Here is a 21,213-nt window from a genome sequence, read left to right as displayed (position 1 = left end):
TTTTAGGAATTAATTTAAAAATTAATTTAGTTTTATTAATGTATGGTTCAATGTATTTTAAATTAAAACTAATTATATTTTAAAATCACATGCGACATGCGACCATGCTAGTTATATAAAAAATATCTTATAGAAGTTATGAGCAACAACTATATGTCGGAATTATGTACATAAATTATAATAATTTATTCTGAAAATAGAAATTTCTGAAAATAAAAAACTTTCTAGAAATAGAAAGTTGGAAGGTAGTCGTCTGTCGGGAATCGATCGCAAGGAGTGTGTTATTTATTTTTAGGAGTATTTGTTTGCTAGTGCACGTGAGCTCAGGTAAAGCTGCAAATTAGTGACCTTTAAATTTACCTTCCTCTTTAGCTCAAAATTTTATACTAAATTTTCAAAATAAAATTTATTTTTTAAAAAATAGTTAACTAAAAATTAAAGATGTACCTAACGATTACTAATAGATCCCCTAAGCTCACGGATCAGACACTCCTAAGCTCACGGATCACTAATAAACACCCCTAAGCTCCCGAATCACTAATTGATACCCCTAAGCTCACTCCACGAATATGATTTGTAGGGTCCATTGTGAACACAACACATGAGCAAAAATCCATCTGATTCCACAAAATAAAAAAAAATTGTTCTTCGAACACCCGTTTTTACTGATGGACACATCCCCGGATGCTCCGTGGTGAAGATTTCTTTACATGATGAGGGCACGTTGCGATATTTAGCTTATTTCATTTGAGAAAGCAGAGTGTTCTCTGACTATGTACATCCATGTGAGTTATAACACACATCGATCGACCTCCAAAAAGTACAGCCGATTTGACTCCCAAACTAGTACAGCACTAAATGACAGCAGCAAACCCCATGGATCCAACAAGCAGATCATCAACAAGCAGCCAAGTACAATCAAGCCCCGTCGCTGCTCAAATCTAAGCGTGGTTCTTCTTGAAGATCCTGCCGACGATGCCCTCCCTGCTCTGCTCGATCCCCGGCGTCTCCACGCCCACGTCCTTGAGCGTCACCGCCTTCTTCGTCCTGCGCACCGCACAGATCAACAAAAGCAAATTAACCGATCATCAGATCACTCTCGCTCCGCCATGGAATAACAAGTAATCAGCTCCGAAGCTACGGAACAAGAACGTACGGGTACTCGGCGACGGGGTCGGCGAGGCCGGCGGCGAGGCTGCGGTCGTCCTGCACGTGCGCGACCTTGCGGAAGAGCGACCTCCACACGTAGCGCTCGGCCTCGTCGAGCGCCACCTCCGGCACCGCCTCGCGCTTCTTCTTGTCGACGGACACGTTGGGCGCGTGCGCCAGCTGCTGCCGCGCCGTGTGCAGCCCCAGCGCCGCCGACAGCGCGATCAGGCCCAACGCCACGTACACCGGCACGTAGTCGCCGCGGGGGAGCCCGCCGCCGCCGGCCTTCCGGCGGGCCGGCGCCTCCAGGTGCTCCGCGGCAGCGGCCGCCGTCGCCGCCGAGCGGGACTGAAGGGCGGACGAAGAGGGGCGCCAGTAGCGCTGCACCGCGGCCGCGCGGCGGCGGCGGCTCAGGATGCCATGTACATGGCGGCGGACCGGCCGGCGACGAGCTGCCGCTGTAGTGTGCGGGGAGAGTGTTGTTGGCTCGTGATTTGGGAACGGAAGGGATGACTCCGGGGTTGGCGGATGCTTCTGGTTGGTGAGCTCGCGGTGGCGGCTTTTATGGCGGGCGGAGAAGGGGCGGAGGCGAGGAAGCGTCTGGAACCGGCGGGTGCGAGGTGGCGCGGGAGGCCGCGGGACGTGTCGCGGCGCCGGTACACGCGGCGGGGCGGGGACGCGCCGGCGTGGCCGCCTCTCTCGGGTTTTGGAAGCGGCTGGAAGACGACACGGTAGTGGGGCCGTGGGCGGGTCGTATGCTTGCACGAGTACAACGGCGGCGGCGGTAGCCTCTCACTCTCAGCTCGAAGCCCGGCCCGGCCGTTGGATTGCAACGGCCATCGTCTGGCCGCAGGCCACGTGTGCGGGCGACCAGCTGAGTGTACCTCGACCATGGCCGTTCGTAAATCATCTCTTCCGTTTATTTCGGATTGGTCACCTCCGGGTAACTTTAATCTCAATAAAGTCATACGGGTAAATTAATTTGATCTCAATAAAGTCATCGCAGGTATACTTAACTTCGCAGTCATGAATGGATGAGCCTCGGACTCACCCGGCCACTGCCATATGAATCCGAATGCAGTGGGTCCACACATCAGTGAGGAAGAGTGCCTCTTCAACGGAGAAACTACTTTCCGATGAATACTCCTCTCCGTCCATAAAAACAAATATTTGTTTAAAAAATTTCAAATACTAATCTTTTTACTCTTAATTAATTATAGTAGTTGTACGTGATGTGGTTTATTTATTCCAAGATCCTTAATAAGTGCAACTGTATTGGAAATAAAAATAGCATCTACTTAAGTACTCCCTCCTTCCATGTTTATAAGGCATACTACAATATGGCACGGTCTTTCAACTAACACTTTGACCATCACTTCTCATATGTTATATCACTTATGGTTATAAACTTATAATCATGGTAAAGCATATTTGATTAGGAATCCAACCATATAAAGTTTATATTATAAAAATAAAAAAATTAAATTATTGGTCAAAGATAGAAAAGTTTGAATCTTGATATGCGTGTCCGCCTTATAAACGTGGAAGGAGGGAGTATTTGATTGACTCCATACATTTCGCTACATAATAGTTCCTTAGTACTTGATATTATTTTAATTAGATGAACCCCATTACAATATTAATGAATAGTCTTTGCAGGACAAATTTTAGAGTCTAAATAAACAATCTTTGTAGGACAAAGAGAATATGTTACATACCACTAGGGACAATACACAAATACAAACGCGATCATAAACTCTCGGGGGTTTTCTTATATTTGTGGAATACTATTAACTTGCATTTACAATTTTATTGCAAAATTGATAGAAAACTAGGTTTTTATTTTTGCTAAAATTAAGAAACGTTAGAAGTGATAACATAAATATGAAAACAATATGGGACTATACATGAATCCCCCGCATCATTTTCACCCAAATTTAGTGAGAATTTTTCTTGTAAGTTGTTCATTGCCATTTTGCTATAATTGTTTTCGTTCATGCCCCTTGCCCCTTCTTTGATTCTATTAGCCATTATTTTTCCTTCCATAATCTCATGCATTTTAGTAATTATATAGTGATCTCATAGTAAGTTGTCATGAGATGTATAGAACAGTATGGTTATCCTGTCGATCATTACTTTATCAGCCACCCTCATACGCAGTGTGCAATATGGATTACACAAAATCAAGCTTAGAACACATGTGTTAGATAAATCACTTTAAAAGGTACTTGCAAATGCGAGAAAAGTTCAACACAATGCATCATCCAACAATATTTGCTGAAAAATTGAATTTAAATGCTTCATGAATTAAAAAAATATCAATACCATTTAACAAATAAAACATGCAAATATTGTAAGTATTATATTTATTTAAAAAAATATTTGAGTTTTGGGTAGTTCGATTCTAAAGATACACACTTCATATTCTCTCTAAGTCTAGTATTTGAGCTTCTAAAGTGAAAATATCTCTATTGGTCGTTCATTCAAATTGTAGTTCATTTTGGTTTTGCCCTACTCCTTTCCTTTTAAATTATAGGCCATTTTAACTTTTCTAGGTACATAATTTTGCCTATATATTTAGGCATGATATATATTTATGTGTATAACAAATTACATGTATCTATAAAACCTGAAACAACATACAATTTGGAACGGAGGAAGTATCTATTTTGACCGAATATTTAGAAAGTTATATTATTACATCTATAATACCAAATTAATTCACAATTAAGACATATTAATATTGAGGAGCAATAAAAGTAATTTATGGTTAATTGCTAAAAAAGGAACTCCACATAAGTGCATAGCCCGCCAAGTTTGCACCAGCTACCGAGCTGATCTGAAGTTATGAACAATCAACAACTTAATATCCTTCAGATCGTGGTGCATAATCCGACTACTTCTCTTGACGAGATATTCTAAACAGTAAAATTTGCGGGTATTTCCAGGTGGCACGACCCCATTGGCCGACTTTTGGCGCGTACGGGAGAAACCGACCGCCAACTTTCCCGCGCTTGAGCTACCCCCTCGGATCCCATCGGCCACCGCCCTGCTTCAACGGTAAAAAGAAAAAATCCCCACATTTTCTATTAACCCCCCTACAGAACCACGTAATACCACGGATACTAAACAGAACCACGTAATCCACGGTTTCGCAAAAGCCCCCTGAAGACAAATAAATTAGCGTGAGGGCCCCCACCCTGCTCAACCCGAGATCCCCCGCCCCGATCCCCAAATCCCTCAAACCCTAGCTCGCCGGAGCCCGCGCTCTCCGGCGACTCCTCCGGCCGATTCGTCGCGGCCGCCGTGTGATGCGTCCGGAGCCTCGGGGCTGAGCGACCCTTCGGTTTGTTTTCGATGGCCGCGCAGCCCCCGCCGGCGCCTCCCGCCGTGGAGGCGCGGTTCGCGGAGCTCTGCAAGGTCAGATCTCTCGCGTCCCTCCGCCCTCTGGCGTGGGTTTCCTGCTTTTCGAGGTCTTACGGTTTTGGGGGGTTGGTGATCTCGTGCAGGAGCTGGGAGTGGGCGAGGGCGTCGCCGGCGAGGCCGCGGCGCTGCTGGATGAGGCGAAGGGCGCGCTCCTCGGGGCGCCTTCTGTTGGAGGCAGATCGGTGAGGGGCATCGCCTCCTGTGGCTTAAACCTTCGATTCCTGTGTCGCGTGTGCTAACTAGAGCGTGAACGGACCATTGCAGGCTAAGGATGCGGAGAGGCTCTGCTTAGCATTCGTGCTGTACTGCGCGGTGAAGCTGAAGGGGCGGAAAGAGGGCTCTGGGATCAGACTGTGTGAGATCTTGAAGGGCTGTAAGCTCAAGTAGGTGATGTTTTGTTATGTTCATTTGAGTTTTAGTCTCGTTCTCGTTAGTAATCCACTGAGTCGGTTGCGGTTGCCTTTGGTTTGGCATGCAGGTATGACGATTTCTTCAAGGAAATGCAGCAGATTGGTCTGAAGATTGAGAAGATCTTAGAGAGTCGTTATGGCCGGGACTGGGAGGGTCATCTTGAGGTTGGTTGAGAACTGATCTTGTTTTGTTTTGTTTTGAAAAGATAGACTCAGGGATGCCCTAACTTTCTTGTTTCTGCATGGTGCTTTCGACTTGTGAAATCAGCTGAAGCAGTTGGAGAGTTTGGTAAATCTGCTGGCCGATGCAAGCAGGTAAATATAGGTGACATGCCTTGTACACAATTTGACAATGGCAAAATTCTTGATGGGTTTCTTGTCTTGTATTCAGATGTGATGTTCATCATTAGTGAGAATGTTTTACTAATTACAACTGCTGATTTGTATTATAACAATTTAGTTCGTCTATTTGTTTGTCTGGTAGAATAAGTCTTATCAACATTGTCATGAAATGGCAGGTTTTATCGTAAGGCATATAATGAACTGTTCTCAAGTTCAACTACTGATCAGGAACCTGGATCAGCAACAAACATTCCTGACTATTTTCTTTTCGGGTGGAATCTCTTCTTAATGCTTCGCTCGAGATCACCGGAATTGTTTAAGGACCTAGTATCCTGCATCCATGGATTGGTTGCTGTATTGGTGAGTTTGCTTTTCTTCCTTACTTTTGTTGCATCATTGATTTTTGAACTTTGACCCCCTTAATACTGTGAGCTGCTACTTGAACTTTTAAGTAACCACAAAACTGTTTGGTGAAATGCAGGCCATACTTTTGATTCATGTGCCTGCCAAATTTAGGAGCTTTACAATTGAAAGCTCTTCTCACTTAAGTAATTATTCTCCACATTTTGTCAATTGCTCCTTCCAAATCTAAATTTTTAATTTTATTCGTGTAGCATATAGCACCTATTTATGTTTGTTTTGTTTGTTTGAATCCAGTCAAACAAAGTGAGGAAGGTGTGGATATTATTGCTTCATTATGTCATAACTATCATACTTCTGAAGAACGCTTGAAAGAAATAATGGACAAATCTCACAGAGCAATAGAGGACTTCTTCGGTGTGAAAGCACTAAGTGCTTCAAAGTGCAAAACAGAAAATTTGGATAAAATAGACACAGGTACGGAACCTTCCTCCCTCGCATGTGTTTATGCATACTGAGCTGTGGTTATGTCACACACTTTAATTAGCTGAAGGGTTATGTTCTATTGCAGATGGTCTGATGTGTTTCAATGGTCTCATTGATGAGGAGAGTTTCCAGCTAAATTTGAAAAAATTGGAGAAACTATGTGATTCCAATAGCTGGGAATGGGAGCTTGATTTGAAATTATTTTTGAGCAATGACTACATTCCCTCTGCTGAGAAATCATCTGGGGGCTCCACTAATTTAGGATGTTCAAAGGTATTCAAAATGGTTCATAATCATTTATTAATCTAGGTTGAATTCATTTGCAGATTATTTCAGTCATTTCATTTTCTTCTTTTGCAGCGTGCCTTTGAAACATTAGCATCACCCACAAAGACAATAAAAAACATGTTGACTGTCCCTTGTTCGCCTCCATCACCTGTCAATGGTGGTTCAGTCAAGATTGTGCAAATGACACCAGTAACGTCTGCCATGACAACAGCTAAGTGGCTTCGCGAGGTCATATCTTCATTGCCAGATAAACCTTCATCTAAGCTTCAGCAGTTGCTGTCATCATGTGATAGGGATTTGACAAATGATGTGACAAAAAGGGTCAGCATAGTTTTGGAAGCAATTTTCCCGACAAAGTCTGCTGCAGATCGGGGTGGTTCGATAGGCCTCAATTGTGCAAATGCATTTGATGTCCCTTGGGCAGAAGCAAGAAAAATGGAAGCCTCCAAGTTGTACTATAGGGTATTGGAGGCAATCTGCAGAGCTGAGTCACAGAACAGTAGTGTAAATAATCTAACTCCATTGCTGTCAAACGAGCGTTTTCACCGATGTTTGATTGCATGTTCAGCTGAGCTAGTATTGGCAACACATAAGACAGTAATCATGATGTTTCCTGCTGTTCTGGAGAGTACTGGTCTAACTGCATTTGATTTGAGCAAAATAATCGAGAACTTTGTGAGACATGAAGAGACCCTTCCAAGAGAATTGAAAAGACACTTAAATTCTTTAGAAGAACAACTTTTGGAAAGCATGGCCTGGGAGAAAGGTTCATCATTGTATAACTCACTGATTGTTGCCAGGCCATCTCTTGCTTCAGAAATAAATCGTCTTGGTCTTTTGGCTGAACCAATGCCATCTCTTGACGAGTTAGTGGCAAGGCAAAATGTTCTTGTCGAGGGCTTACCAGCTACACCATCTAAGAAACGTGCTGCTGCGCCAGGTACTTCGCTACCTAGCCTTAGTTTAAAGTTTGTTTGATCAATTGTTCCAATTCCTGAGGCTGCTTCTCCTTGCATGCTACTTGCAGTTCATCATCTAATCAGTTTGATTGCATAGTGTTCTGCTCTTTATTTGCAAAATGTGTCATGTTTCTTGTTGTACAACAAGGTTGGTAGTAGTACGTGTCTTGCCAATTTGGTTGCACAATGTTTTGCAGTCTGTGTTTCAGTAGTTATAGTTGTCGTCAGTGCCATTTTATCAGCAGAACCTTTCATGAATTCTGGTTCGTGAGCATGGTCAGCCATTTATTACTGCTATCATTAACTCAAGTTGCAGTCCAGGATCTATTTCCTTTATATTAACTGTGCAATAGTTTCATAGAACCGAGTAGACACCATTTAAGAATTTCAAGGTTTAAATACCTTAATTCTTAGATTGCAATCTTTTGAAACAAGCAATTCACAGATTTCACTTTGTTAGTCCTTTAGTTTGGACTTCTGGCCCTTCTCACTATTTGATCATCACTTGTTTCTTGCAGATGACAACACTGATCCTCGATCGCCAAAGAGACTGTGCAATGAATCCAGGAACACAGTAGTAGAGCGCAATTTGCAGACGCCACCACCCAAGCAAAGCCACATTGTATCCGCTAACTTGAAAGCAAAATGCCATCCACTCCAGTCCACGTTTGCAAGGTTTGTTCACCCGTTTCAGTTATACTAGTTTTCACACACTTTACTTCTCTCTTAACCAAACATAAACATTTACCGCCTGTCTACTGTGCAGTCCAACTGTAAGTAACCCTGTTGGTGGGAATGACAAATGTGTTGACATAACGGTTCAGATATTCTTTTCTAAAGTATGGATCTTCTTGTATCTAGAACTTCATTTCTATGATTTATCTTCCTTTTAAGGTTCTAATTTTGGGCTGCAATTTGTTCAGATTCTGAAGTTGGCTGCTATTAGAATAAGGAACTTGTGTGAAAGGATCCAATATGTGGAACAGACAGAGCGTGTCTATAATGTGTTCAAGCAGATCCTTGATCAACAGGCAGCATTGTTTTTTAATCGACACATTGATCAAATTATTCTTTGCTGCCTTTATGGTGTTGCAAAGGTATCATTTATGCTATTTAATGAACTTCCTGTTATTACTTCCCTCTTATTTGGGCTGACCATGCGTCCATGCCTTCTCTGACAGGTTTGTCAATTAGAACTGTCATTCAGGGAGATACTCAACAATTACAAGAGAGAGCCACAATGCAAACCAGAAGTTTTTTTGAGTATCTATGTTGGGACTAGGAATCGCAATGGGGTATGTACCTTGGCTTCTATATGTCATCTTTTATTCTGACAGTTCTTTCTCATGATTTTGGTTGCCCTTTATTGCTCCTTTTTATGACAGTCTTTCCTATCAACAGATACTAGGATCACACCATGTTGATATCATTACTTTTTACAATGAAGTGTTTGTTCCAGCAGCCAAGCCTTTCCTGGTGTCATTAATCGCTTCTGGTACTCGTCCAGAAGACAAGAATCCTAATAGTATGTGCTATAGCTGCCTTTTCAATTTGAACTGCTATTTCTTCACCTATGAGGAACTGATGTCATCACTTTTTTACTTAGGTCAAATTTCTGGATCACCCAAGCCATCTCCTTTCCCAAATTTACCGGACATGTCCCCCAAGAAAGTTTCTTCTTCTCATAATGTTTATGTGTCTCCTTTGCGGCAAACCAAGGTTTTTTTTTTCATTATGTATTTCATTGCTAAAGAGGGGTAGAGGTAGACCTAAACTGACTTGGGGTGAGTCGGTTAAGAGAGACCTTAAGGATTGGAATATCTCTAAAGAGATAGCTTTGGATAGGAGCGCTTGGAGACTAGCTATCAATGTGCCTGAACCATGACCTTTTTTTTTTCTTTTCGGTTTCATCTCTAGCCTACCCCAACTTGCTTGGGAAAAAAAAGGCTATGTTGTTGTTGTTGTTGTTGTTGTTGTATTATGTATTTCATTGCTTTATTTCGTCTTCATTTAGTACTATCAAGTAAGCTAACTCATATAACCACAAACTGTTTTGGTAAGGTAGTGAGGTTAGGAATATATTTTAGTATAGCATATGCATGTTTAAAATTCTACAACATAGTAATATCAACAACAATAAAGCCTTTTAGTCCTGAGCAAGTTGGGTACGCTAGAAATGAAGCCCAGCAAAAGCCACAACTCAGTATGTATCATGTAGATGAATATCATAGTTTTTCTAGCTAGGTTACTCCTTGCATGCCATTGAATGGTGGGGGCAATTCTCCAGATGCAGATCATCTAAATTTCCTAGGATTGGAGTACTTTTTGCTACAACAATATATTGTCCCTACATTTCAGTTTATTCTAAGTAACTTTAAGACTAGTCAATGGCTCAATGCTACGAGGATGGGTGCTACCACCATCTTATTATTGTCCATCATGTCACAAGTATAGTGATCTATAGGTATCTGAATATCAATATTGTTTTTTGTTTAAGCATGGTCTAGAGTAATGTTATCATATCTTTAGCACTTCACTCTTTGCTGCAATCCCTTCTCCAGTAACACATTCTTCTCTATGCCACTTGTCAGAAGGATCTGCTGCTTTCACCAAGTTCCAGGAGTTTTTATGCATGCATTGGTGAAGGCACCCATGCTTATCAGAGCCCATCGAAAGATTTAGCTGCTATAAATAGCCGCCTAAACTAGTATGATAGCTTAAATGACACTTTCTTTGTACAACCTGATTTTATGTTTACAACACTAATTGGCATCACTTCATTTTGTGTTAAAACTGCAGTAATGGCCGGAGGATAAACACTCGAATAAACTTCGACATGGTGAGCGACTCAGTGTTAGCTGGTAGTCTGGGCCAGACAAATGGTGGTTCTACCTCCTTGGATCCTGCAGCTGCATTTAGCCTCCCATCAAAGAAGAGAAAACCAGATACTTGATCAAATAAAATGTCAACCTCTCTCTGTACATAGCTCACAATTCCACAGAAGGATTTCTTCTGAATAAGTGGGTTAAGTGGAGTGCTTTAACTGTACATGTATGTGTTAGTGAGTAGTAGAAGTTTACATGCAGCAGACTTTCTGATTAGCTTTGAGGTTGTATCATTGTTTGCCTGCTGATTGAACGCATTAAATTGTAACATCTGCAGTGTAGAATGCTAATGAAGCTTATAGTTTTCAGTGAATTGACCCGCATTTCATGTACCAAATCTCTATCCTTGCTCTTGCAAGGTTTTGGTCAGGGGTATATTTGATTCAGATATTACTGCACTTGATTTTCAAATGTTTCAGTAGGATCTCCAAACCTAAATAATTTTCCTGACTAGGAATAATATTAGTCACAAGTACTAGTTGGTTCTTCAGACAGTTTACTATTTGAATCGTTTAGTTTCTCCTTTGCAAATTGCAAGTACTTTATCTGTTTCTGCTATTTTGTACCGTGCACTTCCAGCTTCTCCAAAGAGTAATTGTTCCATATTCAGTGCATGGCAAATGATTTTACATGTGGATTCTCCTTCAGGTATGTCTCAGTGTGATGAGGTGTGTGTGTGTGTGTGTGTGTGTGTTTGTGAGAGGGAGAGGGAGATTTTGGGTGAAATTGCTTTTGTGGTGATGTAACAGTACTGTTGACTCCATTGCTCGAATACAATCAACCTTTTTCTTTGACTTGCACATCCAGAATGATTGGTTTTGCATCACTCTAGGGACATAAGGGGCAAGTTACACTTGAAAAATTTGCACTTAGTTCAGAAGGCGGAAACATTTGATAAATGAATGTGAAATTTGTTAGATTCTTTCATTTAATTATTCCTCAGCAACATTGAACAGTTGTGAATCAAATCTCCAACAAGATAGATGTTCATTTGGTTATTCCAACAAATCTGACATTGAATTTGTTTATGCAGGTGAGATGATAAGGAAAGCCTCAAACATCGTTACCATTTAAATCATTGGCTCCTGGAAGTTCAGATGATAAGCAAAGCTACTCCACCCCATTCAGCTACATCTGTCAGACTGTCACCGCTATATACAATAGGGCCCAGCAGCTCCCCCAATGGCATTAGTTGCTCTTAAACACTCCTAAAACTAATTCAGCAATTGCGTCTGATTGTATTGAAAAAGACTACGAGCCTCCCCTTCTGGTACCTTTGTATACACACGAGTTGTTGACATGGATTCAAGTCTGCATAATGGCAGATGGCTGCAGCTGTAGAATGAGATCGTCCCATTACTTTATTATCTGACTGCTCAGAGCATGATTCAAGCAGCTCTGTGACCTGGGGTGCAAACATGGAAGCCCTGCAAGCACTATGCAGGCCACAGCTGTTCTGTTTGCTCTTGTCCGTGAACTTGAAGATCTATTTTCGCTGTGGTGTTGCCAAGATAAAAGCCATTTTTCAGGTGTTGTCTCCACCCTGACATATTGGCACATTAGTGGTTGGTCAGAGTCATGGTGCGTAAGTCTCGGAGCAGAAGTCATTGCTACAACAATGGGAGTTTCAGACAATACTCAAAAGAGAGCTGCTTGTTGCTAGGAAATGAATGGGATATGGGGATCGGTTGATCAAATTCAGTTCTCTGTATACAAGCAGCAGAATTTGGAATTAGCTTTGAGATGTATCATTTCATCCCTCAGCTGATTGAATGAGTTGTAACATCTGAGCTGTGTAGAATGCTAACTAACCTTAATTTTCACTGAATAATTCGCTAGCATTTGTTGTATGAAATCCTTGCTCTAACTTTTGAATGTACTTTTCATGGGTATATTTTGTCTTCAAGTAGTATAGCATTTGAGTTGTATCAGTTTAGTTTTTCACAGCAACTCAACGAATCATATTCCTTACTTTTGGAATGTGTTCTGGTATATGGTCTCCAGATAACCATTGGAATGGTTTAAACTTTGTGGGCACTTTCTCTAATGCTCCTTTCTTTGTTACTGTATTTCTCCAGCTTCTCCATTGGCCATATGATTCCATTCCAGTGCACTGCAAGTGATTTGACATATGCAACTTCACCAGGTATTACTTAGGATCTCTGCATTTGTTGTTGAGATAATTGCATATGCAGTTAGTATTTCAGTTGTTGAAGGAAACTACTGGTTTCGTGACGAACAAATCTAATGGAACTGTGCACCTGCATTGCCTGGGCCATTTAATTCAACACCATCACAAAGATCACGAACTTGGAAAATGCCATTCAGTGTGTCACTAATTTTATTCCAGTATGCACATCTCTGGGACTCTGGGTTGGCCCTGAGCTAATTAATTCCTTAGTTTTTGTATCCCTTGCTATTTTGAGTTTTTGACTTGCACATCCAGAGGTCAGATTATCAGTTTTCTGCATCATTCAGTTCTGTTCTCAGGACACCAGATAATTCTTGGAGGCTTCATTCAAATATTCAGTAACATGTTACAGTTGTCAAAATTGTTTCATTCATAAGGGGAAACATTCAACAGATAGAACTTGAAATTTGTTAGCTTCTTCCAATTAGTTCTCAGCAACATGAACTGGTTATTAATTAAAGATGTGATGTCGTTCTGGTGATTCCACAAGGTTCTGACATTGCGACTCTTTCTGCAGGCGAGATTTAATCCTCAACAAATACATCTTGAACCATCTGGCTCCTGGAACTTCAGATGGCGAGGAAAGCTGCTGGTCACTGCCATTGGGAGTGAGATTATCAGCAGCCTCAGCACAGTGCTACAGTACCTTCAGCGGCAGCCGGCATCACCATGTACAAGCTCGATGAGTCCACCAGCTCCGGCGATGGCAAAGGCCTGAAATTTCTCTCGAACAGCAGCTGCTCTTTCAGTTTGTCAAGTGCTTCCCGCATCCAGTCGTACCGACACAGACCGTACGCCTCATCGACTGGTACCTGAACATAAACATGGAACAACTCTATGAGCTGCTGCTGATATAGAATCAAGTCTGCGCAGATCAGTTGGAGCTATAGAATGACATGCTCACCCATCTCCTGCCATGGGTGACCTGTTCAGGCCAGATCTCCAGCAGCTCCGTGACCTGGAGTCCAAACATGAAGCCCTTGCAAGCCCCTTGCAGGCCGCAGCTGTTCTGCTTGCTCTTGCTCTTGAAGATCCATTCCCCCAGCGGTGTTGCCTGAATCAAAGCCATTTCCAGTTAGCTATTGACATATTGATGCATTTTCGCCGATGAACTTTGGGCCGAAATATTTGCTGCCTAAGCTCAATTTCAGGCACAAAAATGCAGAAAAGTAAATAATGCTGCAGTGTTCTCATTGGCATATTCTTCTTCTCTGAAGTAAACATGTGAATTACTGTCACCAGTAATGCTGCATATCTCCATGCCAGCACATGAAAATCATGTGCATGGATTAAGCATGATGGCCTGTGCAGCATGTGGGCTGTTGGCCACCTATCATTGGTGCAATGTTCCTACTGGATTAGAAGTATCATAAAGGAAACATACAATACAAGGTTTGCCTTGCTCATCATGCAGGCCATCTTTTGCAAGGTTTTAAATCCTGAACATTTAAATAGCTCATTTCATTTCTTTTCCTTGAATTGTGAGCTACAGTTTTTTTTTTCCATCCATGAAAATTTCCTTATATATAAAACCATTTAAAAAAAAGTATATTGCAATCAATGGCCTATGAGAGGATGAGCACTTGACTTTTCGGAGCTGCTTGCCACTTAGCCGTGACCATTCTGCCCTCCACATACCACAGTGACTGGCATGAAAGCAACCCATGAACATCCTACCATATCCGATGCATTCCGAAGGCATCAAAGAAAAATCCAAACATGTCACGGCACTAAGCCCACGGGCTCCTCCTATCATGCATGACGCATGAACGTATATTATACTCTGATTAATCCACCAGCTAATAATAATAATATATTAATTAACAAATGAAAGAGGCGTGCCACGTCATCAGGGGAGCAGGTGAAGGCACCTACGCTGATTACGCCCTTGACGCCTGCTTCCTCGAAGGCCTCCCGGCACGCAGCTTCGTCGATGCTCTCGTCGTCCTCCCATCCACCCTGCAGCACGGCACGCGTCGTCAGAAAGAGCTTTTTCTGTGTGCCCATGGCGATTCCTTTTCTATCCGCCGGGCACTCGATGATTGACCTGCTGACGAGCTTGTTTCTAGCTTATCATTGAGCAATTATGCCGCGCTGCATATGCTGATTCTTTGCAGGATTGATTGAAGGGTGTGTGTGTGTGTGGGTGTGAGCATGCATGATCGTCATGTGATTCTGTTGCCTCACCTTTGGGAAGATGAGATCGCCTCGCTTCGGCGTCGAGATCATGAGCACCTGCAGCCTGCCGAGCACATCCTGGCAGCCGCTTTCTTCCCCACCCTCCTCTTTGACCATGTAAGGGATGCATCTGAAAGAAGGAAAAGAGGTAAGACCAGCCATTAGTATGTAGAAGATGAAGGAGAATCATCATGCATGTGAGAGAGAAGTTTTTGCTATAATGTAGTTTTTTGCAGTCGCCAATAACTTGTTCATTCGGCATGAATCATTGTTTCTTGAGCAACAGTGTAATCCTACATGCTCTCCATTCTTCTAAACTCTTCAGCTGTGATTTCATGTGATGTTTATGAGAGTTATAACCCTTCTTTCCTGTTCATGCTTAGCTTTGAATGCCTCATCTATGACGAATGCAAATAAACCCTTACTGAACAAGGCGTGCATGATGCAAGCAGCTAGTAACTAGTAAGTACCCTGAGACGAGGCGATAGCATCCTTCATAACGCTGCCGGAGGCGTCCTTGCCTTGCGCAAACCATGGTGGTTGTCGGCGGCGGCGCCGCCACCGCAGGGGGTGCCATCTTCTCTCTTCTCGCCCACAGGAACAATCTCCTTGCTAACTGAACAAGAACCTACGCACACAACTACAAACCGAGGTCACAACCTGTGCACCCAAACTATAAGCTTAATTAGATTAACCTGTATATAGGCAGGGGTTAGCAAGCTCACCTCAAATAGACAAATCCAAGAGCGTTTCAAACTCTCCTTCATCACCACACCCGGCAGCTGGTATCCTTCCTGATGCCACAAGCTTCTCCCAACTGCATGCCACTGACCCCAAGAATCTCTCCCTTTGCATCACTCTACTGGCCCTGATGCAATTGGAGGCTCTAGATTTGGAGATATAGCTGCAAGATAAGGTGCCCAAATGGAGGAAGTTGGAACCCAATTCTCCTGGAATCTAATGCTTCTATCTGCTGCAGCCTACACCTTATTAGTTTATATAGCTAGATACCAGAGCTAGAGCTCTGAACTGAGCCAACGAGATTATATATACAAAGCACCCCGAGATGGCCTTCTTGCTCCCTGTGATTCTTGGATCTATTTATAGGGAGAGGATGGGCTTGTCTTGGGGACTAATTTGCGTTGAGCCCCTTGGTTTATGTACAATCTCGGTTCCGCCCCTGCTTTTCTTGTTTCCGCAGCTGGTCAATGGGTTGCTGGGTTTTTCTTATTGTGTCAACCAAACCATCCTTGCTACGAAACTGCCAATATGGACGAAGGGGGTTTCCCTGGTCATATGTGTGTTGCCTCATGGAGTTTACGGTTCTTGGAGCTAGCTATTTATACTAGTTGTGCATTATGCTAGCTCAAGTAGTACTATCAAGCACAGTGTTGCACAATCCACGAGCACTTCACGTCAGAAATTGCACAGGATTTTTGTATGGTTTTCACATGAAGCTGTTATTTTCAATATTAACCATAAAAAGAACCTTGTTCTATTCCAAACAGGCATGACGGAGAATACTCTACCTGATAGGGTTCACTAGGCATCATTATGGAGGGAAGTAGGGTTCGATAAAAAATAGATATCTACTAGTAGATATATTAGTTATTACGAATTAAAATATGCAAGTCATCAACAAGTCATTTTCTAAGAAAATAAGTCCACTATTCTCTGGTGTACCTTTTTACTAGTCAGTAGTCATGCTACATGCTAGTGCTTAGTGAAACAATAATGATAGTATTTTATCTACACCGTAAGTTTACTAGGAAACTTCTCGACACCTTCCTGACCCATTTTTAACCAAGCCGCAAAGGAGTTGCAGGATAAAATATCCTGTTCTTGTCCTATATGGCTATATCCCTTCACTGTCCTATCGTTTATGGATCATATAGTTGGAAGGGTATATTAATATTCTTCCCACTCAGTTTGAAAGATGAAGGTTGCTTCCTTGCTTCTAAGCCTCATAAACCTGTATAGTAAATTGGATGGTTGAGAATTAACATGACAAGAAAGGCACATTGTACTCCCTTTGGTAATTTTCATATTTATTACCCTCATAACCTTTGTTAACAAGCGCAAGCATGCACCCGATTGATCCATACCCCTTCTGTCACAAGATAAGTATTTCTAGATATGCAGGAGTCAGGACAAGTATTTGAATTTAAGGCTACTTCTTTTCTATGCACCAGCTGGATAAGTACTTGCTATGCATCTAGCAAGAAATGAACATTGAGGGCTCGTTTGCATGCGTACGTCTAGCTAGCAAAAAAAATTCCAATAAATTCCGTTGAATAGCCTGCGGCAGATGAACATCGGAAAATCGCGGTAGATGCAAAGTATGGTTTTTTTTAACCGCAGAACGTACGTGAGACGCGAGCGGAGTTGGAGCCGTGTCTTTTTCCCAGCGACGACGTGCTTGTGTGTGAGCCAAGGAAACAAACACGCCCTGAGTATATTTCAAGCATGCCGCCTTGAACTGCATAAAGTAAGAAAAAAAGATTAAGGATAATCATTTGACATGCCACATTACCACTAGAGTTTCACACATAATAACCAACTGAATCATCCTTTTTCCACCTGGCAACAAATGTTTGCAAATTTTGAGCATGTTTGGTGTGCATGGGATCTCTACATTTATTATCTCGAAGAGGGCAAGTTTTATCAACGACAATGACAAATGCAAAATCTTCTGCAACCAATCAGGGGCGGAGCTACGTAGCCTCCGAGGGCCCGGGCACCCACGCTGAAATGAAAACTCAATGCTAATCATCAAATTTTCACCTAGCTAGCAACAGAACCATGGACAGTGCATCCCTGCAAACCAACAACCACATCTGAGACCGAGATGAGGTCATATTTCCAGGGCTAGCCCCTGGAGAAGAAGACGCGGAGACGGAAGCCATGCACACGAGGATTGAGGAATTCGAGCCTGCTGCAACTTGGCCACTGCAAGCTCGGCAAAACGGCAGCAGCTCTTTTGACGGCTTCCGGCCGGTCCGTCCACTCAGATCATCATCAATCTGTGCCCTCTCTTGTCCTCTCGTGATGTCTGCTTTGATTGCCAAATAAAAATTGTCCTGGGACAGAGGATAGGCTTGTTGAGAAATTTCGCGCGGTAGACCCGTTCAACAGTTCAACTCATGATGTGCACGGCTCTCGCCATCATCGTTAGCGTTACCCTTTGGATCGATCTATGCTGCAGCATATGGACAGGAAAAGGACACTAGGCTTCTGCCTTTTTCTTTTTCTGAACTTTTCCTCGTTGTCGCACTTGGGCAGCAAAAGGACTACATTTAAGATTGTGCCTTTTTCTTTTTCTGAACTTACAATTTGTGGTGGAGATGAGAGTTAAAGTGAGACAAATCCAGTACCTATAATTTACTCATCTGGGTGCTTTAATGGTTCATTTGTAGACGTTCAAAATGTGTGGGTCGTGGTACGTTCGTGACTCAATCCTTACAGTCGAACAAAAATTCTGCATTCCAAATTATTAGTCCCAACAATGTTCAAAAAAAGAAACGGGAGTTTGATGGAATTACAACATATCCTCTGTATTTTGTTTCATATTTCTACAATTTTCTAAGTTATTAATTATTAAATAAAGAAAAAATATATTATACATCCTCCCGGACAGGTTCACACTCCAAATTCTGAAACATTATTTGTGGTACGACCAGATATGTTTTTTTTTCAAATGATTTAAGAACAGAGTTGAGGTGATAAAGAAAAGGGAAAAAGTCCAGTTTACACCCTTAAACTAGACCATCCAACTATGGAAACCGGGCCCTTTGGATGGTTTTAAGGTGGGTTTTCATTTTATGAAAATTACAAATATTCAAATTTAAACTAAAAAATTCATAATTAATTCATTTTAAATCAAAAAATATGAAATGGGTATCAAAATTTTTCTAAAAATGTAACATATCTATTGGCACTGTACTTGTCATTATTCGAATCCATTTTTTTATGTTCATAGTATTTGGTTGCTTGTAATTGTGCCTATTATTTTTGAATAAATAAGATTCAAATAGAGCAATAATAGATAGATTACATTTTTTAAAAAATTTGAAACTAGTTTCATATTTTTATATTTTAAAATTAATTAGTCTTGATTTTATAAATCTCATTAGAATTTTTTAATTTTTCTAAAAAAATACAAAACCACCTTCGAAACCACCCTGATGACCAAATTTGCCCGGTTTCGATAGTTGAATCGCCTATCCTATCTGGTTTTATACTTTAAGGTTGAAAATCAGACTTTTACGATTGTTCAAGGGTGTAAACCGGATTTTTCCCTAAAGAAAATGATGCAGTACTTGTGTGCATCTATCAGGAGTACTGTGCCACGTGTGAGCCCGTGAGTGTGATACGCCCAATAAAAACATCGCTAACACTACACTGATAATGATAATCCGAGCTACCGGTCCAAGTACATAGCAACTTCATGCTTTTGTTCCCATTCCATGACCTGACGGACGACTAGCTCCAGTTTTCTTTTAGACTTTATTATCTCTCGGTCTGTCCTGCTCACTCACCACCATGGAGCTAGGATGAACTGAACTGAAGGTGACTCGACGAGCAAGATGGCTCTTCAGATATGTTCTTTCTCCTTCGTTCTTTTTTTTTCTTCCGCAAAAGGCCCTTCCATTATCTGCATATACGTTTAGCTGCAGCAGCTTCGATCTTTTCTTGCACCTTCCTGCATGCTTTTAGCTGTTCCTTTTGTCAAATCGCCAGAGATTGAAGATAGACTACAGCCGCTACTTTACAGTGAAATATTCCAAACAAATTTCCTAAGGCTGGCGTCATAATCCACCAAAACTAGGTGCTAACATTCGGTTTCCCAATTCCAACCAAGGGATGGAAAAGCCCCGTGTGCTTCCTTTTCATTAAATATGCCAGTAGTGTAATCTATACCCAGCCATGTTTAGGTGCCACCATGGTTTTGGAGTTAGGCTTCTTTTTAAAAAACTTAAAATCATCAACCCTTGAACAAATAACTTTTGTTTTTTAAAAGAAATAGAGGAAGTACATTATCCTAACCAAAATAAGGAAAAGTGAAAATTGTAAGGGTACTTTTCAATTGAAGGCGCCATCATTATTAGTCCCTTATACATTTCCTATGGGTCAGGCCAAAACGGGGAAGAGTAAAATGATGGTCACACTACGGGATTTCTCTGCTTTGCCGAATGCCCCAGACACTCGGCAAAGGCTTTGCCGAGTGTAGCACTCGGCATACAGCACACGACGACTGTTTACTCGGCAAAGGCGTGTTTGCCGAGTGTTTTTCATCAGGCACTCAGCAAACACTTTGCCGAGTGTCTAGACGGCCCTCGGCAAAAAAAAAGATGGAACGGAAGGGTAACTGTGACGATGACTTTGCCGAGTGTCGTAACGACCAGACACTCGGCAAATACTGCCTGTTTGCCGAGTGCAGGGGCCCAGACACTCGGCAAAGGCTGCATGTTTGGCTGTTTGCCGAGTGCAGAGGCCCAGACACTCAGCAAAGCAGCCTGTTTGCCGAGTGTCTTGGACTTGACACTCGGCAAATCTATTGTTTGCCGAGTGTTTCATTTTCGCCGAGTGTTTTTTGTATCGCTCTTGGCAAAGAGCCTGTTTGCCGAGTGCCCGTGTTTATGCACTCGGCAAACTTTGTTACACTCGACGTATACCCGATTTCCGGTAGTGTCAATTGCATGTGGCTGACCAGGTTAGGCTCGTGTGAGTTGGTTAGGGTTTGAGTGGCGGTTGAGCTTAGAGGGCTTTTCAGGAGGGGATGTTGGCAGCGCTGTGGAAAATTGTTTGGGAGGGGGGGAGGGGGGTGCACTTGCCTTGTGAGCGTTTGGAGTTGAGCTATGGGGATGTAGGACTTTGCTACGGTACTCAGTGAATTCAGAAAATAGCAATGATTTTGCCAAATGAATCGCTAAATACCACTCCATCAACTTTAACCACTCTATTATTTTGATTGTGATCCTCCTGTCAGTTATAAATAGAAGAAATCGTCCCTGCTACATTTCAGGTATATGCTAGCCTCCCTTTGTACAACCTGCCATCAATTTTTCCCTAACGGATGGTCATTTAACTGCTCCCTAATGGATGTGGCACTGAGGGGATAATTTCTAGATTTGATGGCACTGCTTCCTAAGACAATTAGAAATCAAGAATCTCACTAATGATAAGCAACCCAAGGTTACGTAAACATGCTGTTAACACAAGGGGCAAATTGGTCTTTTGATTTTGGTAGAAACAAGGAAAACAAGGAGTGTTGTTCCATGAATCGCTAAGTTGCTGCGGTGCTATGTTGTAATTTTACATACTTGTACTGCTATTTCCTGAACATCGTTAGATACCAGTGCTATTCTCTGAATTTCCTCAAGAGGTAAGAGGTCAAAGTAATATTAATTTAAAATTCAGGAGAGATAAAAAAATTATTTAGCAATCTTAATTTATTGTTTTTTCTAAAAAATATATAAATTACCGTTAGAGACCAGTGCTATTCTTTGAATTGCCCCAAACGGTAAGGGTCAAATAAA

At 42.0% G+C, this 21,213-nt stretch overlaps 3 protein-coding genes across 5 annotated transcripts; 1 reads left to right on the top strand and 2 right to left on the bottom strand.

Moving 5' to 3' along the window:
* Positions 1–641: 641 nt before the first annotated feature.
* LOC120685009 lies at positions 642–2,042 on the bottom strand. The gene is made up of 3 exons (XM_039966861.1): positions 1,792–2,042; positions 1,157–1,708; positions 642–1,047 (listed from the first exon to the last, which is right to left on the bottom strand). The coding sequence occupies exons 1-3, from the start codon at positions 2,040–2,042 to the stop codon at positions 942–944; spliced, it is 909 nt and encodes a 302-aa protein (XP_039822795.1). The 3' UTR covers positions 642–941.
* A 2,314-nt stretch (positions 2,043–4,356) lies between these two features.
* Positions 4,357–12,143, top strand: LOC120685363 (retinoblastoma-related protein 1-like). 2 transcript variants are annotated; one of them, XM_039967227.1, is made up of 18 exons: positions 4,358–4,569; positions 4,659–4,757; positions 4,840–4,958; positions 5,054–5,150; positions 5,254–5,300; positions 5,504–5,687; positions 5,809–5,875; positions 5,985–6,164; positions 6,259–6,446; positions 6,534–7,401; positions 7,939–8,095; positions 8,187–8,259; positions 8,344–8,517; positions 8,602–8,715; positions 8,822–8,945; positions 9,027–9,139; positions 10,012–10,127; positions 10,220–12,143. In XM_039967227.1, exons 1-18 carry the CDS (start codon positions 4,507–4,509, stop codon positions 10,371–10,373), a joined length of 2,937 nt encoding a protein of 978 aa, XP_039823161.1. In that variant the 5' UTR covers positions 4,358–4,506; the 3' UTR covers positions 10,374–12,143. The 2 variants fall into 2 exon arrangements, 1 of the variants encoding a protein (XP_039823161.1); XR_005679524.1 differs by lacking the exons at positions 10,012–10,127; positions 10,220–12,143 and having other exon boundaries at positions 4,357–4,569; positions 8,806–8,945; positions 9,027–9,064.
* Positions 12,144–12,798: 655 nt separating this feature from the next.
* On the bottom strand, positions 12,799–15,760 carry LOC120685365 (nudix hydrolase 13, mitochondrial-like). 2 transcript variants are annotated; one of them, XM_039967232.1, is made up of 6 exons: positions 15,400–15,760; positions 15,145–15,314; positions 14,684–14,804; positions 14,372–14,455; positions 13,401–13,550; positions 12,799–13,308 (listed from the first exon to the last, which is right to left on the bottom strand). In XM_039967232.1, the coding sequence occupies exons 2-6, from the start codon at positions 15,249–15,251 to the stop codon at positions 13,123–13,125; spliced, it is 648 nt and encodes a 215-aa protein (XP_039823166.1). In that variant the 5' UTR covers positions 15,252–15,314; positions 15,400–15,760; the 3' UTR covers positions 12,799–13,122. The 2 variants fall into 2 exon arrangements, with proteins under 2 accessions (XP_039823166.1, XP_039823165.1); XM_039967231.1 differs by having other exon boundaries at positions 15,145–15,302.
* Between the last annotated feature and the right edge of the window lie 5,453 nt (positions 15,761–21,213).

The sequence above is a fragment of the Panicum virgatum genome, chromosome 8N (genome assembly GCF_016808335.1).
Source record: "Panicum virgatum strain AP13 chromosome 8N, P.virgatum_v5, whole genome shotgun sequence".
Classification (NCBI taxonomy): Eukaryota; Viridiplantae; Streptophyta; class Magnoliopsida; order Poales; family Poaceae; genus Panicum; species Panicum virgatum.
This window is presented reverse-complemented; position numbering and strand designations above follow the sequence as displayed.

Coding starts and splice junctions, on each gene's coding strand:
- LOC120685363 (XM_039967227.1), top strand. CDS start 4,507: ATGGCCGCGCAGCCCCCGCCGGCGCCTCCCGCCGTGGAGGCGCGGTTC. Junction 8,260..8,343: donor TTCAGATATTCTTTTCTAAA/GTATGGATCTTC, acceptor CAATTTGTTCAG/ATTCTGAAGTTGGCTGCTAT. Junction 8,518..8,601: donor GCCTTTATGGTGTTGCAAAG/GTATCATTTATG, acceptor CTTCTCTGACAG/GTTTGTCAATTAGAACTGTC.
- LOC120685009 (XM_039966861.1), bottom strand. CDS start 2,042: ATGGTCGAGGTACACTCAGCTGGTCGCCCGCACACGTGGCCTGCGGCC. Junction 1,709..1,791: donor GTGTACCGGCGCCGCGACAC/GTCCCGCGGCCT, acceptor CCGCCATAAAAG/CCGCCACCGCGAGCTCACCA. Junction 1,048..1,156: donor GACCCCGTCGCCGAGTACCC/GTACGTTCTTGT, acceptor TGCGGTGCGCAG/GACGAAGAAGGCGGTGACGC.
- LOC120685365 (XM_039967231.1), bottom strand. CDS start 15,441: ATGAAGGAGAGTTTGAAACGCTCTTGGATTTGTCTATTTGAG. Junction 14,456..14,683: donor GCGATCTCATCTTCCCAAAG/GTGAGGCAACAG, acceptor GCCGTGCTGCAG/GGTGGATGGGAGGACGACGA. Junction 13,309..13,400: donor TCACCCATGGCAGGAGATGG/GTGAGCATGTCA, acceptor GTTTATGTTCAG/GTACCAGTCGATGAGGCGTA.